Source organism: Homarus americanus, unplaced genomic scaffold (genome assembly GCF_018991925.1).
Source record: "Homarus americanus isolate GMGI-L3 unplaced genomic scaffold, GMGI_Hamer_2.0 scaffold30535, whole genome shotgun sequence".
NCBI classification, from domain to species: Eukaryota; Metazoa; Arthropoda; class Malacostraca; order Decapoda; family Nephropidae; genus Homarus; species Homarus americanus.
In genome coordinates, this window is record NW_024732440.1 from 5,648,151 (window position 1) to 5,674,047 (window position 25,897).

The 25,897-nt window shown below is 35.6% G+C and overlaps 1 protein-coding gene across 5 annotated transcripts in view; it reads right to left on the bottom strand.

Annotated features, from left to right (window-relative positions):
• LOC121868786 (vacuolar protein sorting-associated protein 13D-like) overlaps window positions 1-25,897 on the bottom strand; it is a 226,289-nt gene that overhangs the window by 38,062 nt on the left and 162,330 nt on the right. For 4 of the 5 annotated variants that reach the window (XM_042369702.1, XM_042369703.1, XM_042369699.1 and 1 more), the window contains 9 exons: window positions 19,455-19,554; window positions 17,667-17,984; window positions 15,910-15,997; window positions 15,362-15,489; window positions 13,800-14,024; window positions 13,021-13,199; window positions 12,589-12,733; window positions 5,706-5,914; window positions 769-1,009 (listed from right to left, as the gene is read on the bottom strand). In XM_042369702.1, coding sequence (XP_042225636.1) covers window positions 769-1,009; window positions 5,706-5,914; window positions 12,589-12,733; window positions 13,021-13,199; window positions 13,800-14,024; window positions 15,362-15,489; window positions 15,910-15,997; window positions 17,667-17,984; window positions 19,455-19,554 — 1,633 coding nt within the window. Of the gene's footprint in view, window positions 1-768; window positions 1,010-5,705; window positions 5,915-12,588; window positions 12,734-13,020; window positions 13,200-13,799; window positions 14,025-15,361; window positions 15,490-15,909; window positions 15,998-17,666; window positions 17,985-19,454; window positions 19,555-23,107; window positions 23,322-25,897 lie in introns of all 5 variants that reach the window. The other variant, XM_042369700.1, reaches the window with a different exon arrangement.

Here is a 25,897-nt window from a genome sequence, read left to right on the forward strand (position 1 = left end):
CCATAATCCTGATCCTGTTATGACAAGTGTCAAATGGGCAAAGAGTTTAAAAGGTGAGAGATAATTTCCAGGATATATGAGAATAGTTTTAACCACCTTATAATAATTACTGCCAAAAGCATACCGTATGGTATATACTCAAGTACAATTCAAGATTTTATGATAAAATTTTTATGCAAAAACTAGGCCAAGATTATTATTGTTCAACTCCTAATTTTGGGTATGTATAAAGTAGGTCTTCTTAGTACACAAGGGTTACATTCCTGGGATCCCCATGTAAGTGTGAATTCGAGGAAGTAAGTGAGTAAGTAAGTAAGTATGAATGTATGTATGTATTGAATTGTTTTATACCGAAAAACTCCTTAAACCAAACTGGCTGTTCACCAATTATTTTGGTATAGAAGGGTAATACTATTGTAAGCGTTTTAATGATGGTAAATTAAACATACAGTAAATAGTATTATTTACTGTACGATATGAAGGATATGAAAGCAGATGGTAAGTTTCATAAATTCTTAACAAAAGACATCAAAGAAAGTGATACTATATTATGGAAGCTGTTTTTCATACCTGTGCCTACTGAGAGAGCAATTATTTTATTTTATAATAAGATTAATTAGGAAGATTTACTAAATGACAATAAAGCAGAAATACAAACATCATTAAACAATAACAGATTTAAACAATATTGTAATCTGGTACCGATAACAAGAAATTTTGTTTCTTACATTATTAATTTTACATCAAACTGAAAGCTTCAATATTTACCAAAACATTAGTATTTTTTCGAGACTTCTTGCTGGTGGGGTCATGAGGGGGAGAGGAGCCTTCATGCTGCAACATTCCTGTAGATGTCATACACCAAAGTTGGGATCTTCTTCCAATTTCTTTTCGAGCTAGTTTTACCCTAGTTCCCTCTGGTACATCAAGGACCAACTGTTGACATTCCACTGCTGTTGGGTCAAAGGTCACATTCCCACTGTCACCATTGCCATTCCCCCCACATGCTCTGAAAGGGTAAATCAGCTATTTGAGGTTTATAGCAATTGGCTAATGCAAATTAATCATCTCCAAGGTGTAACAAGATTCATGCAACTTTATCAGTACAGTATAGTTTGGATAAATTAAAAAGTTTTATGTATTGTACAATACAGCCACTCCTCGACTTACGACGAGGTTAGGGACCCAAATCCAGGTCATAAGTCATGGTCGAAAGTCGAAAATGTGAAAATAGTTCATAGAAAATCTAAAATGGGTGTCTCTTTTTCTTCCCAGCACCACAAAACTCTCACTTTTAAGCTTGCCAGCCATTTTAAAGTGAATTACAAACGAAAATTTTGTCAGTACACAGCACAATCACTGACGTCAGGACTCGAAAATACAGTCCTAACAGACCTAAGTAATGTAACTTACACAGTATATAGTGCAAGAGAGAAGAAGAAAAACTATAAGATTATATTGCCTGCTTGGATTACTTTTCTGAATTATGAAATAAAAATGATATAGGAATATGGAAAATCAGGGAATTACTAGCAGACATGTGGCCGAAGCCATTGGAAAGTCACAAAGCTAAAGCCAGCATTTTTAAGGTCATGAAGCTGAAGCCAACCATTAAAAAAGTCATAAAGCGGAAGCCATTGAAAAATCATGAAGCCTAAGCCAAAGCCAAGGGTTTTCAAGGATACACCAAACTTTATCACCAATACAGGTTTCCCTTGCTACTTTTCTTATTGTAGAATTTTATATTTTCCTTATTTGTAAGTCATATTTGCACATTGAAATTATATTTCTACTACAGTACTTCTATAGTTTCTCATGAAAATAAACATTGCAGCAGTTGCTGTAATATTTCAATGAGCTAATGATTTGAGTACTGTACTATCTTATTTTTTCTATTATATGTTTGTTGGAAAGTGCAAACTGCTGCAATATTTGGAGAACTTAACATGAGTTGAATTGTAAATGAAATCAATGTGAATTACTCTACCTCATATTGTACCGTATCCAATATTGCAAAGTACAAATTAGCATGCAGGAGAAGTCTACTTTATTTACATACTAACATGTACAATAAACAACAACAATATAAACTTCACAACCTCAGGTAACTAATTTTTCAAAGAAGAAACACAGTAAACATCAGTCTTCTTGTTCTGAAGGTGCTCAGATGCTTTGTTATTAAAATCTTTTAATTTCTTAACACATTTTGCTTATCTAAAAGTCACACGGATCAGTAATTTTGTATGTACACTAATATCGTATATTAAGACATGCAAGAACCTTATTATGAAACATTCTACTAAACACAACATTTTATCCTCACCTTTATCTGCTGTGCTCTTGTCATCTCAAAAATTAGTATTTGACTATGTACTATTTCATCTAAAAAATTTAATACCTAACCAAAGTCAGTTATAAATTTTTCAGCTTCACAAAATGGTGACTTAAGCAGGATGTCTTGCAACTTTTGTAAAATGGCACATCCTCTTGAAGCTCAGTTCTTCAAACTTATTCCCTCTCACAAACAGTGCAAACTTGCACTTCATATTTGATGTCCACTTAAATCACTCCAGTCCATCTCACTCAAATCCATTTATTTGCATAATTCTACCCTTTCAGTTCCTTTTGCATAACATCAAGTAAAGGTAAAATAATAATTACAAAGTAAAAAATAAATAGATATAAATAAATAAAATACCTGTAAAAGAATTAAAAATTATATTTCATATGCACTTTCAGACACTTGGCTAAGATTGCCAGTGATGTCATAAAAAATTGTTACATGGTTCCCACAGGTATAAGAGGCTCATGTCAAGTGTATGTCTTAACCATAGACCACTGATTTTAACCATTAAATATTGTAAATAGGTTGCTAGGTATATCATCAAATAAGATCCTTTATAAGCTATTATGATAGCAATTTATCCATTTGCACAATGCTATATCAATGTAAAAAAATCCAAGGCACTAAAAGTAAACTCTAAAATGCAGTTCTTAAATTACCCTAACCTACTAAAAAAAAGGGGGGGTGGAATATTTAGACCCCTCATGAGATAAATACCGGTACCATTTGAAATTAAAAAATCAAGAAAGGACACTGGTTTTACCTATACCAGAACACTCAGCATGTAAACTTTGTGATAAACCTTAAAGGCATACACTTGAACACTATATTATTGAATGTGGCACTGTCAAAGACTTCAGGCCACCTGGCTTATTGTATCATGAACTTTGTAATTACTACAAGTATATTGAATCAGGGGTGCTTGGGGACATTCTTGCTGTTTATCCCAAATTTGCTAGCCCACACTGATTAGTCTTCAATTAGAATAGGACGTCCAATGTATTCGAACCACTGTCTTGCATGGCAGCGAACAGTGACAACACCCACATGAATCTGATATATATATATATATATATATACACATACATACATACTGTATATATATATATATATATATATATATATATATATATATATATATATATATATATATATATATATACACATACATACATACATACATACATACATACATACATACATACATACATACATACATACATACATACATACATACATACATATATACATATATATATGCAAGTAAATCACTGTAGGTGCAAACTGGGTGCAAACTGTACTCCAAGCTTTGTCAATAAATTTGTTTAACTAAAAAACTAACTGGTTTTAGCACTCATGAAGGTGAAGTTGACTTTTAGGAATGCATCCCTTGCAATAACCTGGGTACGCCTGTATATTCTTAACCAACCTTTCCAGTAACCTATGTGACACAATCAGCCTCCAGCTGGGAAAGACACATAAACAACATTGTTCTGTCATACCCAAATACTAACCCAGAAATCAATCCATGGTATAGATAGCAGACAACTTGTCTTCTCTCCCCTTGGTGTATGCCATCTAACATTTGAGAGCAGTAAATGCCTACAAAGGATCATAGGACATGACTGAACCAACATTACCCAAATTACTGTTGCAATCTATTACAGTACATTACTTACATATTAAAACAAGTTCTATGGGCATGTGGCTTGATAATGAAAGTATTAGAGGAAAAAATAGAAATAGAAATAAAGGAAAAAGTTGAAAGTTATGTAAAGGATTTTAAGATTATCAAAGATGTATGCCTTAAGGTAAGCTCAGAGACAGTCTTGGTTATAATATCAGTAAGTATAAGCTTCTTTGGAGAGCGTCTCTACATTTGATTATATGTGTTTACCCAACTAGCTTAAACTTTTACTTATTTGGTGCTATGCACAATTGAGGTGTATAATCCCCATTCAATGACTAAACCAATTACTATTCCCCCATATCACTCTCCCATTACCTTAAAAAAAATTGAGAAATTAACAAATACCTAATACTGTATTACTCATTCAGTATTTCACTGCTAACACATTGTATCCTCTCTATGTCCTGTCCTGAATTATTTTTTTGTTAGTCGGTAGTGCAAACTTAAAGCAAAAGCTAACAATATTTTTCACTGTGAAGTGATAACCCCAAGAAAAAAGAAAAAAAAAACAGGTGTGTGATTGGCTCAGTAAACACCACTGAAAATAATAGCCATCAACCCATCTATTGAACCCTTGTCTATTAGACTGAGAATCCCCAAAAGCTATCAACTGAGTTATGGGACCCTGTATATGAAAGCTTACTATTAAGAATGCCTAGATCATTAAAATAACATTATCAATAACTGGTAAACAAATAGCATCTGCTTTTTTAATATGAAATTTAAGTTCCTTACAAATATGTTACTTGTGTTTGCACTATGACTTAAATTAATATTATCTAAACCAATAAAACCTGTTTGGATACATGTATTTAATCTGCTACACTTCAGACATAGTGTGTACAAGTTGATGGCAGGTGGTGACACTTTTTAACAATTAATACCAAATGATATAATCACTCAGTATCAGAAACTTTCAATAAGCAAGTTCTCACTGCTATTAAATTATATTATATTTACATCCAGACTAATTAATATTATATACAGTACATCTAAGATAATCAAGAAGCAAAGAAGTTGTAATGAATAAAGTAATATGTTATAATATTTTGCTTTAAGCTCAATCACAAAAGCAATATTTTTGTATGCAAAGCATTTGGCCTAGAAAACACTTAATAGTTTAACTTTGCTTGACTAATACAGCACAAGTGCTTTCATTGCTTTTCAAAACCCATTTATTTTTAATTAAAAGATCTGAAGCCAGTAGCAAAACAGCCAAGAAGTTTGCAAATGGATAACTTGGAAGTTAATCTGCTACAAAATCACACTTCAAATAATAAAAAAATTAACATTTCTCCCAAATCTTGTCAATATTCCATGTAAGTGACATGTGATAAGCCACTGAGTGTATAGCAAACACAGCAGGCAGAGGTGAGAGACAGCATTCCAAGACACTTTTTAAATACTTACATGTGTAATGGCAACCTTCTTCAAAGGGTAAAAAAGATCCTGTTAGTTAAAAGTGTTTTGTGAAATGTAAGAAGCATAAAAATCATACAATATCATCCATATTTATAAGAAAATGTAACAGTGTGAGCAATCAAAGAAACAGTAGGCAATAATCAAGCAACCGGAAGTATCAAGTGCATTTCTCAGAAAGCTACAAAATCAATCCTTAACATTACACATAGAGGCAAAAAATATAATAAAACAAATCCTGTAGATACTTGCTTTTGAAATGTTCCAGTAAATGCAATGTAGATGAAATTCTCATAGGTGAGTCTTGCCCCCTCACCAAGTACATTCATGTTGTAGGTAGCTGATGTTCCCCCAGGAGCAACACAAGTCAGGTGGGGCTGTAAGATAACTTCATCCCAGGCATAAGCTACACATGATCGAGGTTTTACTACGGTTCTCAAGCGTTCCTCTTGTGTGCCTGTCTGTAAATTGTTTTTAGGATTGTTACAGTTTAGGGAACACACCTATTGTTGCAGATTCTTCATTAACAAAAAGAAAAAATTAATTGACAACTATTTTCATCCTAAAGGAAAAAATTTTCATGATATGCAGTACAGTTGACAAATGAGAATTGGTACAGGTGGCAGAATACACTAAACAATGGAGTACTCTATCTATTCATCAACCTTCTACAATTCCTTTCCACCTATTGTAAAACTGTCATAAAACACCCCATAACATGAGTGATGAAAAAACAAATTTTTGCTTTCACAATGCCCTCAAAGACATAAGCGATAGATCTGAGTTCAACAGTGCTATAGGAAAATGTAAAGTGTAAAAAAAAAAGGAGGGGGGGGGGGGATGGATTCTGTAATAACTGGACCAAGGTCAGACTACAGACAAAGTGTCGAGATAGAGTGATATACAAATGGTTCAAGCAATGAGATGTCAGCACAGAAATGCAAAATGTTACATACACCAGCTTGCACTTCCACCGTACCACTAGACAGCCGACTGGACACCTGACTCGCCTCAGATAATGCTTCACCCCTCCATCACTACTGGAATCTTCCACACCTCCAAACATTTCTCCATTTCCAAAATCAGTGAATAATTTTATTTTACCTATATACAGTACACTGTCCTCTCACTTAACACAGATTTTTTCAACATGGATTTGCTCAAACATGTTTTTCTTTTTTACTATCTGGTAGTTCCCGGTATTACTTAACACAGGGCCAAGGTTCGCTCGAACACAGGTTGAACCGGGCTAACATGGCAAAATTCGGCTGAATGCGGGCAGTTAAAAACGTTTTACACAGGCCAGCGGTCGAGTCCATTACAGTCCAGGGTAGCTTCCCTACGCACCACGTGGGCCCAGAGTTTATATAGTATTTGGTCAGGCCACAACCAAAAACTTCGCTTAGATTAACTTCAGCATTTTTACCTGCTTTCGTCACCAAGGGTCCACTTAAATTTTCTCCAAGTGTGAGGGGAAGGGAGGTGAGATGGAAGGGAGAGATAAAAGAGTAAGATAGAGGTGGATGGAAACTTGCGCACGCATGCGCGCACACACACACACACACACACACACACATCATGTTTAAGTTAGACCTTATGACTAGAGACAGGCCAGTCCGCTATGTCTGTCAAAGTGGTTTCTCAGTGAACGAGACAATCAAGAAGAACGAGAGCCATAAATGGCTAGATAAACATAACTTTCTTCATATATATCCAACATACAGAATGTGTAAAAAAAAAAAAAAAAAAAATCATCAGGTCAAAAACATAAAATGATCAAACATTTCCATCATCATAAGGTCGCCTAGTCAACAAAACATTACCGAGTTCTTCACCCGCCACCCACCACAGTCAGCCCAATTCAGTGATAGTGAGGATATGGACTTTGAGGGGTTTTACAAAGAGACCCTGTAAGCCTCTGTGGTGGATAGTGATACAAGTGATACAGGTGAGGGCCAATAATCTGCCCTCTGCCTCGGAACCAACCCCCCATCCCCGTGTGCCCAGCCATCTCTTCTACTAACGCAAGTGTTAAAAAACCTAATATTACCTGTATTAATATTTCTCTTAAATATTAATTGTGTGTGCATACCAACATAAAATTAAGATGTTATTTTTACTACAACGTATGCATTGTGTCGGAAAAAGGATAGTCTGGCGGTCGGCCCAGTCTCTATTTCAATTAATCCCATATGTTCTGTTATTTCGTTTACGCGTTTCTCGTTTTACGCGGACCTCCACGGGTTTAATTGACCGCGTAAACCAAAACTATACTGTACAGTCGACCCTCGTTAAAATGGACCCCTTTAATCCAGATATCGGATAAATCGGACGAAATCTGAATTAAGCGAGGGACTGTCCGAGTCAAATTTCTGGTTCTGGGATTGTCCGATAGATGGCGCGCGCCAGACCGCCAGTCACTGTTGACTTAGCGCCATATTCGAGTATCAGTGTTGTGTTGCTCTGCAATTTTCGTTGATATTTCAGTGATTAGGCATCTTTCAGCCATGTATTTTACATCATGTCTTCAAGGTGGAGTACCTCTAATACGCCAAAGAGGAAGTATGCGACCCTTTCTGTGAACCAGAAACTGGAACTTATAAGAAAGTTAGAGGCTGGTGCTTCGGTGGCTAGAGTTTGTGACGATATGGTGTTAAAAAGCAAAAAGTTTCGGACATACGCAAGGCGAAGGACAAACTCACTGCATTTTCTTTGAAATATAATGCAATTTTATGCAATATTAACCCATAAATCGGTTAATTCGGACAATTGGCTAAAACGGACACCCTTCCCCCCCTATTAGTCCGTTTTAACGAGGGTCGACTGTATAAACAAGCTAACATTTGCATTAGGCATACAAATTTTAGATTAATTTAAGAATTTTATTAGAGAGAGCAAAAATTTTATCTTTTGTGCAAAATATATGACGTTTATATTCAAATTATTCGCTGTCTTGCAAGGATTCCAGCAATGCAAATTATATTCTCCTAAATTTAGACTGAGATAGTATATAAGATTAAAGCCTATTGTATAACCAGAAACCTTCGCTGGGAGGATGGGGGGGGGGGGGGGGGGGGGGGGAGGGTTGGGTGGGTGGGTGGGTGGGTGGGGTGGGTGGGTGGGTGGGTGGGTGGGTGGGTGGGAGGGAGGGAGGGAGGGAGGGAGGGAGGGGTGACAGTGACATGTTTGACAGTTAGTGCCAAGGTCTGGTGAAGTATTAATTTGTTTATTTATGTCCTTTAGATTGAGTATTTGTTTTTTGCTTATACAATTTCATAGACGTGATCGGGGGAGAATATTATTTGCAGTGCTGGAATTCTTATAAGATAGTGATTAATATGAATGTAAACATGCCATAGTTTGCACTAGACAAAATTTTAGTAATAATTTTGTACATTATTCTGATTACATGTACAGTTCAGCTTTGTCCTTAGGACAGTGTGTGCATGTAAATGAGTTTCAATAAATGAATAAAGTTACATTTATCGAGCCAAAAATAATAGTTGAAAAACTTTATGTAGACAGAACTTGGATGGCTAAATTTTAGAATGACCAATAATTTTAATACTGTGTAAAAAAAAATGCACAAATATTAAAGAGCACAATTTTCTTTATATTTATTCCATTGGAAACGAATGTAAACATAGAAGAGATTACTGAATTGGCTGAGTACCTCCTCAGCTTATCAGCTGATGTTCAAAACAAAATGTGATTTTCGTAGGGATTTCGTTAATCAAATTTTTTTCGTTAACCGGATTGAAGATTCTTATGGAAGGTAATTCGTCAACCGATGCGTTTGTTAACCGAGGGACCACTGTATATAGAATATTTTTTTATTCAGTTACATGTACAGTAGCTAAAACAACTATCTGTGCAGGAGGGGGTCGATATGCTCCAAAATTTTACCTGTGACTAGTGACAGCCCTCATAATACCAAAATTTATCGTTCATGGTCTCATATTGTTTCCCGCACAGTATGCACAGATAATTGTTTTAGCTACTGTACACAATCTTATATACAAACTGTGAAAAAAATAATCAATCATAGTTAGGTAAAAAACAAACAGATTAACAGTCCTTCGTCCACTAGTGAGAGTTAGCAGGATGGGCTAGGGGAGTTATAGTTATTTTTCAACTCATAATTTCTGGAAGATAAACTCAACTTTCTTCACTTTATTTTACCCAGTTACATGCAAACACAATCCTACATACATAATGTGAAGAAAAAATAAAAGAAATAACTATTATAAATGTAAAAAAAATTTCTTTGTGTGCCAAAGTGGGAGGGGGAGAGTCGCTAAGGGTCGAGAGGGGGCATCCCGGCTGGATTGCTATGGTGAGGCTTGAGGGCAGGCACGCATGACGCAAACAAGCGTTTATGCAAATGGTGGCTATGTTAAACTTTCATTAATCTTTTTCTTAATGGTTTCAGCTGCATATTTTCATCTTAACTGTGTTTTGTTAATGTTTTTAATGTGTTAGGTAGTGTATTACAGTAGTAGTGTACAGTACTATATATCATTAGTTAGGTCAGTTTTTTGTTGTTCAGGAATTGATTTCATGGAAATTCCAGTGTCTTCACAACATCATTTTTAAGCGAATTTGGCAGATGTATGTGCATTAGTGAGCTACTTTGGAGCTGTACAATGTCTCTGAACTTTGGTTTTGGAATGTTTTTGATGTGTGTGTGTGTGTGTGTGTGTGTGTGTGTGTGTGTGTAGATGGGGGAGGGGGACTTTTTGGAGTCCACCTGATGCCATCCCCTATTTTCCCATGTTATAATGGGTTTGCTCTACATGGCTATTTCCGGGAATGCAACACCTGTGTTAAGCGAAGGGGCAGTGTCTACTGACGTATGAGTCAATTTTTGAAGCTTAAAAACATTCCCCCCCAAAACCAGGTATTCTATTCTAAACTGCACCCCCAATTCTCTCTCTCTCAAAGTGCAGCTTATAAATACACAAATACTGTATATTAACATTGTAAGTGTTAGAGAATAATGAAATAAATTAATTAAACAAGTAAGCATTCTGGTTATAAATTTTAAATAACATTACTTTAGCACATTTCTTATTAGTATTACTAATTAAATTTTTCTTTGTAACCTTGGGGTTTTCACTTGTAAGCCAAAGTATAGGAAAATTTTAGTTTTTGTAGCTGCCAATTTTTGTAAATTAAATCCTTGTAAATCAGGGTCTTCAGTACAGTATCAAACTACCAATTCTGGAAGCAGAAGTCAAGGAAACTCCGAGCAAAAATTATAAGGCTTGTGGTGCAACATAAATACAGTATATTCTCGTTTTACGCAGTCAATTAAACCCATGGAGGTCCGCGTATAACGCAAAACGCGTAAACAAAATAACAGAACATATGGGATTAAATGAAATAGAGACTGGGCCGACCGCCAGACTACCCTTTTTCTGACACAATACGTACGTTGTAGTAAAAATAACATCTTAATTTTATGATGGTTTGCACACACAATTTATATTTAAGAGAAATATCAATAATATTAGGTTTTTTAACACTTACGTTAGTAGAAGAGATGGCTGGGCACACGGGGATGGGTGGATGGTTCCGAGGCAGAGGACAGATTATTGGCCCTCACCTGTATCACTTGTATCACCTGTATCTTTATCCACCACAGAGGCTAGCAGGGCCTCCTTGCCAAACCCCTCAAAGTCCATATCCTCACTATCATTGATTTGGGCTGGCTGTGGTGGGTGGCGGGTGAAGAACTCGGTAATGTTTTGTTGACTGGGCAAGGAAGGTTAAATAGACCAATCACAGCTCACGGCGGAGGGGATGCGTGGGTAGTAAGGATGCGTGGCCCAATCATAGTCCGAAACGTCATCTGATGTCAGCGGTGATGTAAGAGTGACCTAGCGCGCAGCTTGTCCGCGCCGCTTCCTGCGTAAATTCAGGAATGTACCGCGTAACTAATAATTGGCGCGTCTGGACAGGTGCCACGTAAATGACCAACCACGTAAGGAAAATCCGCGTAGACTGAGACTATACTGTATTGTAAATGAAAGGAAAGGGATAGAACAAAACATAGAAATACAGTATCCACAAATAAATGCTCTCATTCTTAACTTGCATAACAAATATACACAATGAATCTCAGACATTCTTCAGGAATGTCAATGCTTCTTAGCCCTTTGGATTGTCATGAGTAGGGATGAAACTAGCTGTTACCAGTTACTCATGTCTTAACATAGAGAGCCCTCATGATTGGCTTAGACAACTGCTGTTAACCGAGATCGTGGTTTCCAACAAGCTAACTGTCAGAGGGTTGCCGGAGTTTACAGTATGAACTTCACTGTAGGTGAGAGTATCGTGTTATAAGAATATCCAACACCTCCTCAACAGTGGTGTTTTCCGAATAACATAGGGAACCTATTAACATGTATCAAAGACTGTCACCAGAAGGTAATCCTGGAGTGCATAAAATTTTTGTAAGCATTGTAACAAAGTTTAAAGTGGTCAAACTGGCCAAAATTTAAACAGCAGAATAATTTAACACATACGTACAGTGAGACATGGACAGGAAAATTCTATTATCTTCAACCATATACAAAATGAAGAATATGCAATAGATTGGAATAAATCTTCTATGATTTATACCTCCAATTGTAGTTTCAGTAAAAAAAAGTCAAATCTTCATTTATTACCTGTATATCAAACATTAATGTGGGATATGGTCAGTGAATCCCAGACCTGATCCTGAAGAATGTCATCAGGAAGAATTTCCCTAGTCCCCACCCTTCTTCAACTCAGGAAACAGGTCATGTGACCTGATTCTCATATTCTATGTTTTTTCCCTTGCTTTGTTCTGTTAGTTAGCTGAAGAGGGTCTTAGTATATGGACCAAAATATACCAGCTCCAAGATTTCGTCTTTCGTGTCTTTAATGTGGGCTTTTACTTCATTTACCAATGTGACCATTACACTTTCATAATATATATACAGTATACAGGTAAATCTCTATTTATGCTCTCCTAATCTATTATAAATTGAATTAACAATGCTTGGACTAAGAAAATAATACTTGCTGATTAACAGAGATATCATATTATGAAAAATAAAAATAGTTATTCAGTACTCTAAAAGCATATAAAGAAAAGCTTTCTTACCTGATAGTAAGTGATTGAAACCTCAGAGAAATTGTCAATACGAAATGGGGGTGGAAGGGATTCAGCATCGGTGAAAACAATGAAGTATGTGGCCTCATTGATAATAACTTCAACACGTATGAAGAAGCAGTGGCCACAGTTGTCCCTGTTTAATAGATGTAACTTGTTAGATATAACTTATGCAAACTGAATTTTTTTTAACAAAATGTTTTTAACTTTTTTCTCTTCATGAAAACAATTACCGGGTAGTCCCTTATATGTTTGAGTCACAATCTGATGCTAGGCTTGTAAATACAGTACAAGCAAAAACCGTTATATGATGGGGTTAGGGAACTTAAAAGCCATCGATAATGATTGAACATCTATCGACATAATAACTTATGAGAAAAAATAATGGTAAATTCTTACAGTGAATAAAAAAATATAACTAACCTGATGTTGAGATAGAAAGAATTAATCTTTTCAATGAAGAAACCACCAGACCAGTAACATCCTGGGATATCCCGCAAGTAAATACAAAGGAGTTGATCTTTGTCAAGACGTGGCCAGTGGAAAGGGAGCCAACAACCTGAGATGGCACGTAACCATGTTGACTGAGCACTTGGATCAGTCTGTATTAAAAAACAAAAGTAAATACTTGTAAAGTATCATCAGTCTTACAATTTCTATTTCAATAAACTATCAGTTTACAAATTTCATTATATTTTGAAGGAAAATACAGTTCATTAATGTGATAAGAAATTATCCCTTTTATTCATCAAAATCGTATCAGAATACAGTAATAACTTCAAAACCGGAACTCTCTGATAGCCGGAATTGAAATTTTCTCGGAAAATCGTTCACAAAGCCGGAATTTTCCAGAAAATTCCGACTATGGGAACGATTTTCTGAGGGGCACATTTTCCGGAAATTTAGAGAAAATTTTCCCGGTACTCGGAAAATTCCGGGGATGGGGGAGTTTTTTCTGGCTTTGATAGAGTCGTCTCGTTACCCGGAAATCTCTCATTCCCGGAAGTGCTCTGCAACAATTGTTCCGGCTAACGGGGATATCACTGTATTTAGAATATGACATTAAAGAGACTTGTGAGTCCAATTGAGTTATGAAAATGAGACTAAAAAGATGCACTGCCTTTTAACCACTTATATAACATTATGAAAATATACAAGTAGAAATATTATGGAATAAAATACGTTAAATCATCACAACTTACAAAAGAAGTTGTGAAACACTTCTGGGCAATAATCAATTCATGAGAAGACCTATTTTCAATCTGGAATCTAGGCGAGAAAGTGACCATGTAAGTATCTCTATAACGGCCACGACCAGGTCTCACATCAATACCAACGATATAAACATGGTCTGGTCTATTATCAGGAGGGCTTACTCTCAATCGCCGAACCCATGTTCCTTGTGTCAAGGGCAGCTTGTGGCAGTACTGCAAAGGAGTGAGACTATGTAAGACACATTACACCCTCATCTCGCAAATTCGTGCTAATTGGTCCCCCACCATGGCCAAATTTCTGAAAGTCATGGATTAGCAGAATGAGCATTAAAAATATATGAAAATTGCTACAAAGTTAAATCTAAATGTGCAACATAAAGCTTGATTGCTTCATAAGCATTAACAGCAATGAAGAATAAACTAAAAAGCTATTTTATTGCAGTTTACTGTTTGGTGTAAGAAACTTTTTTCTGGGGTACTTTAGGATGATTAGTGACAACTCCATGCAATGGAAGTTTTGGTGCAATTTTTACTATGTCTATACCTGTACTTCTCTGAAAAAGAGAAAACACTTATAAATATGTACACATTATGTATGAGTAAAACATAAAATAAAACATAGAAGAGGGCTTAATATTGATGAATATTCTGTTAGCAAGGCTCATTCCTTAAGATCATCATCATCATCAAGGTTATACAGCCACTTTCCATTCTTGCATGGGTTAGCTGTGATTGCGCTATGACAGCTGGTGGGTAAAACCAGAACAGGATATACCCATCTGCTCACCACTGCTAATCCAGAGTGTCAGTCCAGAAAATGCAGCAGAGACCAGGGGATGGATACAGCTCTGGTGACCCAGTTGCCATTAATATGCTGAAGTGAAGTTTTAATGTTGGAAGTCCTTCCTAATGCCAACCCAAAGAGTGAGAAAAACTGGCAAGGTAGGGTCACAACTCTCTTAGATAAATAATCAAAGAGTATCAGCCTACCTACTCAAGATGTTTATTTAATATGAAATAGACAGGTCACTGCCATTCACTCTATGCATAGCTGGAAAAATTAAGTGCAAAGCACTTGATTGACTGTACTGAGGTCACACAAGAGTAAAGCTTAGAGGGAACATTGTGACAATAAAGTTACAGTACAATGAAAGAGTTTAGGATAGGTATATTTTAATTATGTGCTGATATAATTCAAATTTAAATAATACATGCATCATAATGATGGTGAAAGTATGATGATGAAGAATGATAAAATGACAAAGGAAAACTACATAAAAACAGATATATAATTGTCAATATACAGTAATTTAATATCCAAGAGAAGTACAGTATTTTCTGTAAAAAACTAATTCCTACCTATTTACTAGTTTTAACTACTCCCACTTTTCAGTGGGACACATTAAAAAATACAGAAACTTCCAAGAATATGGGAACTAATAGGGAGAGTGGTGTACGACAAATGTGTAAAATTATAAGAAAGGGATAAAATTAGCCCCCCCCAAATAAAATTAAGTAAAACTTTTTTTTTTTATAAATGCATATCTCACCTGTGCACGTGATTCTGGGTGCAACTGATTACCAACTCTTGCAACCAGCATGGGGTTAGCATCACGATCAGTGAAGGAGAAGAGTAATGGGGCAGCACATCGAGCAACCTCATGTTCCTTGTCTTGACCTATTAAGATTTTCAAGTACAGTATACCAATGGACTTTAAAAGAATTGGCGAGGGATTGTACATAACAACTAAAGCTGAAAATGGGACATGCAATGAATACTGAATATTCCTTTAAACATCTTGACCTCAAACAAATCACACTGGTTATAAAAATAAGTCTTGCAAAGAATGATGGCTGAGCCAGTGCTATATCCCACAATCAAAAAATATGGCCCATATGCTTTTATTCTTACAAAAATTCATACAAAATTAATGTTTGCAGAACAGTACTAGTTTCTGTGAGATAATAACAATTGTTCAAATTGAAAACTGAAAAAAAAAATTTTGGGCTATGGAACAAGTGTAAGCATATGATACAGGTGTTATGACTGGACCAGATGTAAAAGAAACAGTTGTCAAGTTTAACTTCAGTATCATACCAGCAGCATCAGTAGACACTCCCTCCTGTTTAAAGATGAGTGGTAACCCTGTCTTGTTGATTAACCAATACCCTGCATACACAACAACCTGCAACACACGCAAAATAAAAATAATCAACTTTGAAGAAGCATACGGTAAGAGATATTAATTATGATGTTATGATAATTAAATGATTTTTAAATGAATTACTTAATGTGAACATTTGAACACAAAGCCTCAAAAGGGGTAAGTGATCATGAGTAAAAATGTATTATCAGTGCAAGTGCACTCCACTTTTAGTTAAATGAGAAGGTTGCACGTCACATGGGCCCCTAGTACTTATAAGTCACAACCTAACCTGACCAATGAGATTAGAAGCCATGAACACTGAAGCTCCTTACAGACTGGGACTTTTTGGGGATTATTTACCCTTTAATAAGCAGCTAAAGGATTTTCCACTTCCCTCCCATATGTGCAAAAGTGGAATGCAAATGAACATGAAACTTCCACAGACAATAGCCAGTGTCCTTACAACTAACTTCCACTGACGATAGCTGCTGTTTATGGGTTAATCATTCATCACTGGACATGAAAATCTGAGTCAAGAGATGGCGAATCTAGACACAAACACACAAAACACATATAAATAATAATGGGAAAATCCACTCACAAATTATCAGAAATAAATTTAGTATTAAAAATGTTGAGTCTACCCTCAAGTCTATTCCGTACTTTATTAATAACAAAGCATGGAGTAGAATTGAGGGTAGACTCAACATTTTTAAAACTAAATTTGTTTCTGATTATTTGTGAGAGAATTTTCCCATTACAGTCAACCCTCGCTTTACGCGTTTCCACGTTGACGCGGTACCCTGCTGAACACGGAATGCTCACTCTCCGCGGTGTGTGTACCCTTTTACGCGGAGATCGGCGCGAGCAGGGTGCGCACAAGGTCGCCCAGTCATCAAAACATTACCGAGTTCTTCACCCGCCACCCACCACAGCCAGCCCAAGTCAGTGATAATGATAGTGAGGATATGGACTTATATGGACTTTGAGGGGTTTGACAAAGAGGCCCTGCAAGCCTCTGTGGTGGATAGTGATACAATTCATACAAGTGATACAGGTGAGGGCCAATAATCTGCCCTCTGCCTCGGAACCAACCCCCCATCCCCGTGTGCCCAGCCATCTTTTCTACTAATGTAAGTGTTAAAAAACCTAATATTAATGATATTTCTCTTAATTATTAATTGTGTGTGCATACCATCATAAAATTAGGAAGTTATTTTTACTACAATGTAGGTATTGTGTCTGAAAAAGTGGAGTTTGGGGGTCGGCCCGGTCTCTATTTCAATTAATCCCATATGTTATGTTGTTCGCTTTACGCGTTTCTCACTTTACGCGGGCCGCCGTGGGTTCAACTGACCCCGTAAAGTGAGGGTTCACTGTATTATTTATTTGTACAGTATGTGTTTTGTGTATGTGTGTCTATACACACACATATATACAATACAGGTAAAAAATAATTGTCTTAAGGGAAAACACAAAGGGAATATACTTTTTTTGTCCACAAGTAAAAATGTAACCCCCCCCCCACCCGCTGATCAGCAAACATTATTCGTGGATTTGGTGATTCACGGCCATTTTGAGAACCTAACCCCAGCGAATTTGAAGGGCATATTGTACATTTTCCAAACCACGAGCATTTGAAACTCTTTCCTATGTAACATAGAAACCATGATTACATTTAATTATTATCAGAGAATGATTCACTAACCTTAAGAGCACCTCCATACTGAGGCCGAACTTTAAGATGAACATAGAGGATGCGTTTCTGTAGATCTTGAAGCTTAAGTGGCATCACGTAAGGTGAGGTTGCAGGATTTAAAGTAATCTCTCCACAAGGATGAAGAGTGTCTGTCCATATAGACAAAGACACACTCTGTGCTGGATCGACTGAGTGTAGACAGGCATCTTCTCCAGGCTTCACCCGATACTTACTTCCTGTTGCCTTTACTTCATAGTGTAAGTCATAAGGTAAAAGATTTACCAAGGTAAGTGGACTAACCAGTACAATTGTGTGGCCAGGCTGAACCTATAAGACAGATATACACCTAATGAATGATGATAGACTTCACTAGAAAATATAAAAATATTCAAACTAAGGAAAGGTACTTAGCTAATATATCAGCAAGAAGACATTGATTAATTGATTGTGGTAATTACATCCCTGGCGACGCAACAGCTAAGATCATATGTCGCTGAATTAAAATAAAGGCTTAAAAGGCTAAAATCAAATAATGCATGGTAAAAAAACATAAGTAACAAATAACATAAAACTTTCATAAATAAACATTTAAATGTTAATACATAAATTGGAGAAAATTAGACAAAAAGCCATTAATTAGAAAAAGACATCCCTTTACTTCTCCAAAGGTAATATTTACAAGTTAAAACAATCTTTTTTTTTTTTTTTAAGAATAGCCCACCCGGGCACAAGTCATTGGCCTACAGTGTGGCCTGGAGGGTGAAAAAATAAGAGTTGAAAGAAAAATAAATAAAAACTAGAAGTGAAAAAGAGTATGTTAGTCTACACCACGAAGATGACGGAAAACCAGGTTTTTGAAATGAGACAGAATGTATGAGGATAGAAACACAGAAGAAGGCAGAGCATTCCACAGCTTGGCTGTGTGAGGAAAGAAGGATGTACTATAACGGGTTATTCTGGCGTGACCGATATCCACATAGAAATGGTGGGCACCGTTGTCAAGACGAGCGTTACGAGCCCACTGTCTTGCCGGTGGTACACACGATGCCAAATCCACCGAACATTGCCCGTTAAAGTACCTGTAAAAGAGAGAGAGTGAAGCAACATTGCAGGGAAGAGAGATTATTAACCAAAGGAGGAGAGTTAATAAGACAAAAGGTCTTTGATTCCACCTTATATAAAAGTTGGACAGTAGAAGACCCACCCCAGATATGAGAGCAGTACTCCAAGTTAGCACATATGAATCCCTTATAAACCTGAAGCAACTGCTCAGGAGTGAAGTAGCTACGGCATCTGTACAGCATTCTCAGCTTTCAGGAGGCAGCTTTAACAATGACATACAGGTTCTCCTCTACTTAAGAACATTCAACTTACCGTACAAACTTTCAGAGATACAAACATTATCAGGTGTTTAATGTGGATGAGACTGGATTATTTTGCAGAAAATTCCAGATAGAATAAACATCACTTAAGAGGAGAAGAGTGAGCCAGGTTTTAAGGCTGTACGTATTAAGGGGTATAGCTGTACTCAATATCAATAATCTTTTAATTTTTTACAATATATTTGGTATGCACAGAAGTAAAATTGGACTTACAAACAAGCCTCAGGAACGTAACTCGTTCATAAGTAGAGGAGCACCAGTATTAGAGGAAATGGTGAGGCCAAGCATACAGTATCTATTTTAGAATTTGGCAAAATGATTACCGTACTGTCCCTGGGTTTTTACAATTAGATCTTATCAATCTTGTTAATATCACAAAAAACCTAACAGTTTTAAATTACAAATGTTTACTGACCCACTCGTTATGACGAGAAGCTGTGTACGCAGAACTTGATGGTGGAGATAAAGTTGAGACCTCAATAGGAAAATTATCTCTCTTAACATGAACACAAAACCTGTGGGTTTTAATATTTATAGTATTACTAAGAAAATAAATGTAAAATTTCAAACAGTATATAGATCACACATGAAATACATTAACTATCAAAATATAAAACAGTAAGTAATTAAAAATTTTCTTCAAAGGTTAATTTTAATTATTTGTTGACATGGGAGTAATTGATGAAAGGTCCTTCAAGTACAGTATGTAGTTTCATTTGCTTTTGGCATTGAACTTTGAAGACACTATTTGCTATTAAGTGATTTATTATTATGTGGACAAAAGTCAATTAATCACTTCTTAAGAAATTAACTCTTTACAGAGTAAATATGACAGTTTAACACTAATATGCCAAACCTTTATTGCAATTTTAAACATTTATATGCATACCATGCAGAAGAATGCATGCAAAACTTACCTCCAAGAAAATACAAAATTAGGAATACCTGCATTGACTCAAGGTAGATTTAGTACATATATATATAAAAAAAAAAAAAATCTGACCTCAACTGCTACCAGTAGAGCTTCAAGGGGCATTAGAATCAATGTGTCGAGTCCTATAGAATGTTAACATAATGAATAAACCTATAGAAAAAATTATTATCTTAATTTACTTATTTCTTACACCACCATAATACTGTACCATATTTCCAAAATCTGGACCCTAGTCATAATGAAATTTTTATAAAATTTTGACATCACCCCCTGGTTAGGTAGATTTATGTTACTGTTAATGATTATAGTACAAAATAACACAACCTTCTGACATACATAAGCAAGATTAACCTTAACTTTTGTGGGTTGACTTCAAGAGCATTCCTTCATAAAGATGATGCATTAAATTTCAAGTCATACAACACCATTTAGAGTATTTATAAAGAATAAAGATCATCAATCAATAACTCAATTAGCACAAGTTTACTAAAGTTTCAGTGAAGAAGAAATTATTATGCACTTTACTTTCATAGATATGCTTTCACTGCCTCTCAAATAAAAGTTCTTATTATTTATCTTTTAGAGCTATTTTTAAGAAAAAAAATTATTATATGGGAACATGTTTATGATACTAATTGCTTCTGCTGAGAGGTGTATTGTAACACCAAAAAAGATGTTAGTCCAGCAGTTAAAATATTAAATATAGTAGACTTCATTTACATTTTCAATTAAGAAATAGAAACATGAAGAATATGAGTAAAATTAGGAGGAGATATCAAGAACCTTTTACAAATTCACCTTGGCAAAAATATGAACAGCAAGGAGCCAAGCTAATGTAGAGATGTAGAGAGAAAAAACTATTATCCTGAATGATTGCAATAAAAAAACACCAAAATCTAACTCTTTACAAGTTGCATGCAAATAAATCAACTCTCTCATATAAGTACAGCATATAAATGATAAGCAAATTAAAAACTAGTCCATACACAGTACAGTACAGTATACCCTTGATATGTGCAGGTTCTACCTATGTTATTTTAATATGCACTTAGGCAATAAGTTTGTAATGCACATCCTCAGTTCTACACAAGGCAAGCTATAGCACCATAAATCATATATCAGTATGTATACAGTAGGTATATAAATTATATCAGCCTCTTAATGTTATGGTGTAAGGTGGCCAGACAGATGCTGATTTCCTAAAGCTTAATATTAAGCAGCAAATGAGTTATTCCACCCCCTGGGTGTTATGAGTCCACCAATACTCTTACAAAAGGTTGTTCCCTCATCAGCCAGTGCACCCAATAGTGTACTGTACTTCTTTACAGGTGAGGGCACAGGTGCTAGGGTACAAGGAAGGAATCTAATACTTCTCAATGGCCAGGAACTGAACTCATAACCATTTGCAGCCCCGAGTAAAAGCTCTACAGGGGTAGAAATTCACCATTTTTTCATAGTCGCCAGCAGGACTAGTAGATTTGAAAATTTACTAGTCCTTATAAATTTTTACTAGCCCTTAAACAATTTGTCAAGAAACATTAAACATTGGCACTTACCGGGTTTAGACAAAGTTCTATTTACTGCGTGACATTTATTTACTTGTATAAACCATGTTAAATCATAAACCAACACTGGAATAATCACATATTAACTAAATTAATTGCATGGAGCACATTCCACTGTGATGAAGCTATTTGGAACTTACCAATATATCAAAATTATTTCCTAATCCAAATGTAAACCATATTCATCCACTTATTTTGAATAAAAGGCAATAAAAATTCTCATATTGTATAACTAACAAGTGAACTTGCTGTGCTTAGGTTTGTAAACTGCACTTTAAATCCTCTGATTATTATCAACAGTCATCAAGTTATTTCAATGAACACACTGGATGAACTATAACATACAAATTGGATCGACTTTAACTGAAACCTGGTGTAGTTCCACCAGTGCTTCCCAATTGGATAATAATAATATATAATTTATGCAAAAGAAATAATGATAACGCTAGAGTAAAAAATAAGAATGTGCGAAAGCTTTTAACCATGACCAAATTCTAATACTATATCTTTATAATTCACTTTGCTCTATAATACAGAAGTTAATTACAATTTGATTTTGAATGTATGTGTGAACTGGTTGTCAAATTCCGTACGCTTATTATTTTTCGGTATCTTGTTTGTATCGATGATAATCTGAATATGTACGTGAAATTGTTTTTTGATAATAAATGGTGTGATTGTTGATGGAAAGGCAGTTTTCATCACTTGTCAATTGTTTTTATTCTTGCCTATTATACATTCAGGTATTAAATTTCGGTCATTGCTTTTATATATTATGTATAGAAATGAATTCCTCATTAATAATTGCATATCTACATAATTAGACTGCGTTTATTCATTACAATGCACGGTTTCCATACACCGACATGAATAGCGGTAGTATCTGTGTGCGACGTCATACAATCCCCGAACCGGCCTGGTGTTCTAGGTGGCATTGCACCAGCTCATTTGTCCAGTTTTATCACACTACATTATATCATTGAGTGTATATATTTTATTTTAATTTTAATATCAAGTATTATATACATAAAATGGATATCCCTTCCGCTTGCAATACCGGTGATACAATTAAGATAACTAGTATTAATAGTGTATTCTCAATATGAAGCTCTTATACACATTGAGTGTGTCTTACCACTGTCTTCGACCCACTCGCCCATCAGGCGATTCCAGATCAGCAAAATAGTAAAATCTTGTCGCCCTTATGATATTTTGATCACCTTGGGTGACCGGGCGTATGTGAATTTCTACCCCTGCTTTATGAACTGATCTACCTACACTACCAACAAAAAGTGACAATTCAAGAACAATTAAATGTGTTAATTAGAGCAAACCCCAGGTTGCATTTATATGTGCTTAACACGTAGAGTGGTGCAAGGTGTTGGAGTGTTTTGTCATTCAAGATTTTTCCATTAAGAAATAAAAGTTGGACTTGTGCAAATCTGATGTACTGTACTGTAAACAAAGTTTTAAAGAATGTAACCTGTGCATATATCAAAGGCCACTGCATGGTCTGGATAGTAGTGACAATAAAAAAATACTTCAGAAGCACTCTATATATAATCAAACCTAAATGGTGAAGAATGTGTGTTGATTGCTGGACACATTCGTAAATCTGCAGCCACCTGACGAGGTTGAAGAAGTGTGAGCCAATGTAGGGGCTCCTGACAAAATAACCAACTACCCCTTAGTGGACTGCTAGGTCGCACAAAGAGGCGAGCCCAGGCGTACACCAAAGGTACAGGTATAGTCGTCTTGGGTGCCACTTGTAGAATTTTAACGTCTGAGATAATGGAAAACAAAATAAAATGACTACATACTAAGTGAATAACATAAATACTGTATGTTTGAGGCTTAGGCCTTGCAAAATGTTTCAGTAAATGAACCCTTGGGTATGATATAAAACAAAAATAAGCCATTAAAAAAAAATATATATATATAAAAAGTGGTTCCTTGGGTAACGAACACAATTTGTTCCTGAGGGTTGTTCGTTAACCGAAAATTTCGTTAACCGAATCCATTGTTTCAATGGGATATTGGATAATTGGTTCCAGCTCACCAAAAAATACATACAAAGTAAAAAAAAATGCAGTAAAGTACACTTACTTTGAGGTGTGTATGTAGAAGGCTCCTGGTTGATGATGATGATGGGAATTAGAAGTGGGGAGGATGAGAAGGGAGAAGAAAAGGAAGTGGGGATGGAGGAAAAATCACATTCTAGGGAACTCATGCACCAATAAAATTTTAAGTTCACTAGGTCTAATTCAAGATTATTTTCTTTAAATGAACACTGCACTGTGCTATATATTGTCAATATGTTAAATAAATTTCAGAATGACCAATAATTGTACTGTAAAAACATAAAAATACTCTGTGTTCAAGAGAGCCACAGGTAAGATGTTTCCTCCACTGAACAGACACAAACTGACGCCTTGGTGGGTGAGTGAAGTGGCTGATGGGCGCACCAAAAACTAGTTCCCAGTACTGCTATTATGTTAAATAAGTGTTAAAATGACTAAGAATTTTAATATAAAACTTGGAAAAATATTGAATAACACAACCTTCTCGATATTTACTCCAATGGAAATGAATATAAGCCCTAGAACCGGTTATATATATATATATATATATATATATATATATATATATATATATATATATATATATATATATATATATATATATATATATATATATATATATATATATATATATATATATATATATATACAGTGGGGTATGCTATAACGAACGGATCCTACTACGAATATTCCTATAACGAACGGTTTTACCTATAAAATTGAGAATGCTATAACGAACGCAACTCCTACAACGAACGCGGATGAATACGGGACTATTTCGCCTGGCGCATGAATATTGTTGTACCGCGACCCACAACAAGAGCGTCAGGCGCCATCTTTGTCTCATTGTGTAGCCAGTGCACCACTGTTATTGTTGAAATTTCGTCTTTTGATGTGGAAATTCGCGTTATTTGTATAACTATTTTGTTATACAAGTATACAATTGTAACAATGAGTCGTCCAAAGCGAGTGAGAAAGCTAATAACCCTTGAAACTAAGAAAGAAATTGTAAAGAAACGTGAGAATGGAAGAAGCATTGCGAAACTTAGTGATGAATATGGGATGGCTAAATCGACTATATGTACGATTTTGAAGAATAAAGAGAAGTTAAAAACTGTGCAAGTGGCTAAGGGAATCTTTAGACTTAGCAAAGCAAAGTGTAATGTGATTGAAGAGATGGAAAATTTACTCTTAGTGTGGATAAAGGAGAAAGAAATGGCAGGTGGTAACATTAGTGAAGCTATAATTTGTGAGAAGGCTAAACAATTGTTTGAGGACCTTAAAGCCAAGACTCCCAGTGGAAGTGATAGTGATGTGCCAGTGTTTAGGGGTACCTGCATGCTGAATAACACTAAGGTAAGATAAAGTACCGTATTTTTTACATTTTCCACAGAATTTTTTCAGTGTTAAGTGGTTGTATTTGGGGGCCTGGAACGGATTAATCCTATAACGAACGAATGCTATAACGAACGAGGTTCTGGAACCAATTACGTTCGTTATAGCATACCCCACTGTATATATATATATATATATATATATATATATATATATATATATATATATATATATATATATATATATATATATATATATATATATATATATATATATATAATCAACGACCTCACCAGCCAGGACTCGAACCCTGGACCTAATGCATGGGACCACGGAACGCTACCGACCATACCACAAGTACTGTGATAAACAAAAAAATCGATACATAGCGTATCATAAAATACAATAGCACATATTTTATATAAAAAAAAAAATAGCACCTTCCACATTCAAACCATCCCCTAGGCGACACGACACATTTAAGGCAGTCACCCAGCTTACTCACAAACGTATGGCTGCCGTGCTGGCTGTGTGTATGCCATGCTGCCACATCAGGATGGAGCACGGCGACCCAGTAACCCACCGCCTCAACACACATACATACACACCCATGCTCTTCATTTTTCTTATTTTATAGTTTTATATTATATTTTCTTTATTGCTAAGCCACAATACAGTATTGTAATGATTTTTCCACAACTTTTATAGTTTCATTACAAGTAACACTATACGCGATGGCTAAGCTGGCGAGTAGGCAATGTAGTTATAGCCAAGGCCTTGGTTATAACCCACTGCCTTCACACACGTTCACTTCTCGCACATACACAGCCATGCTCTTCATTTTTCCCATTTTATAATTTTATACTGTATTATATTTTCTTTATTTTTAAGCCACATAATTTATCGGATGGAACAAGCGTTAAAGTAGTCAGTTTTTCTGAGA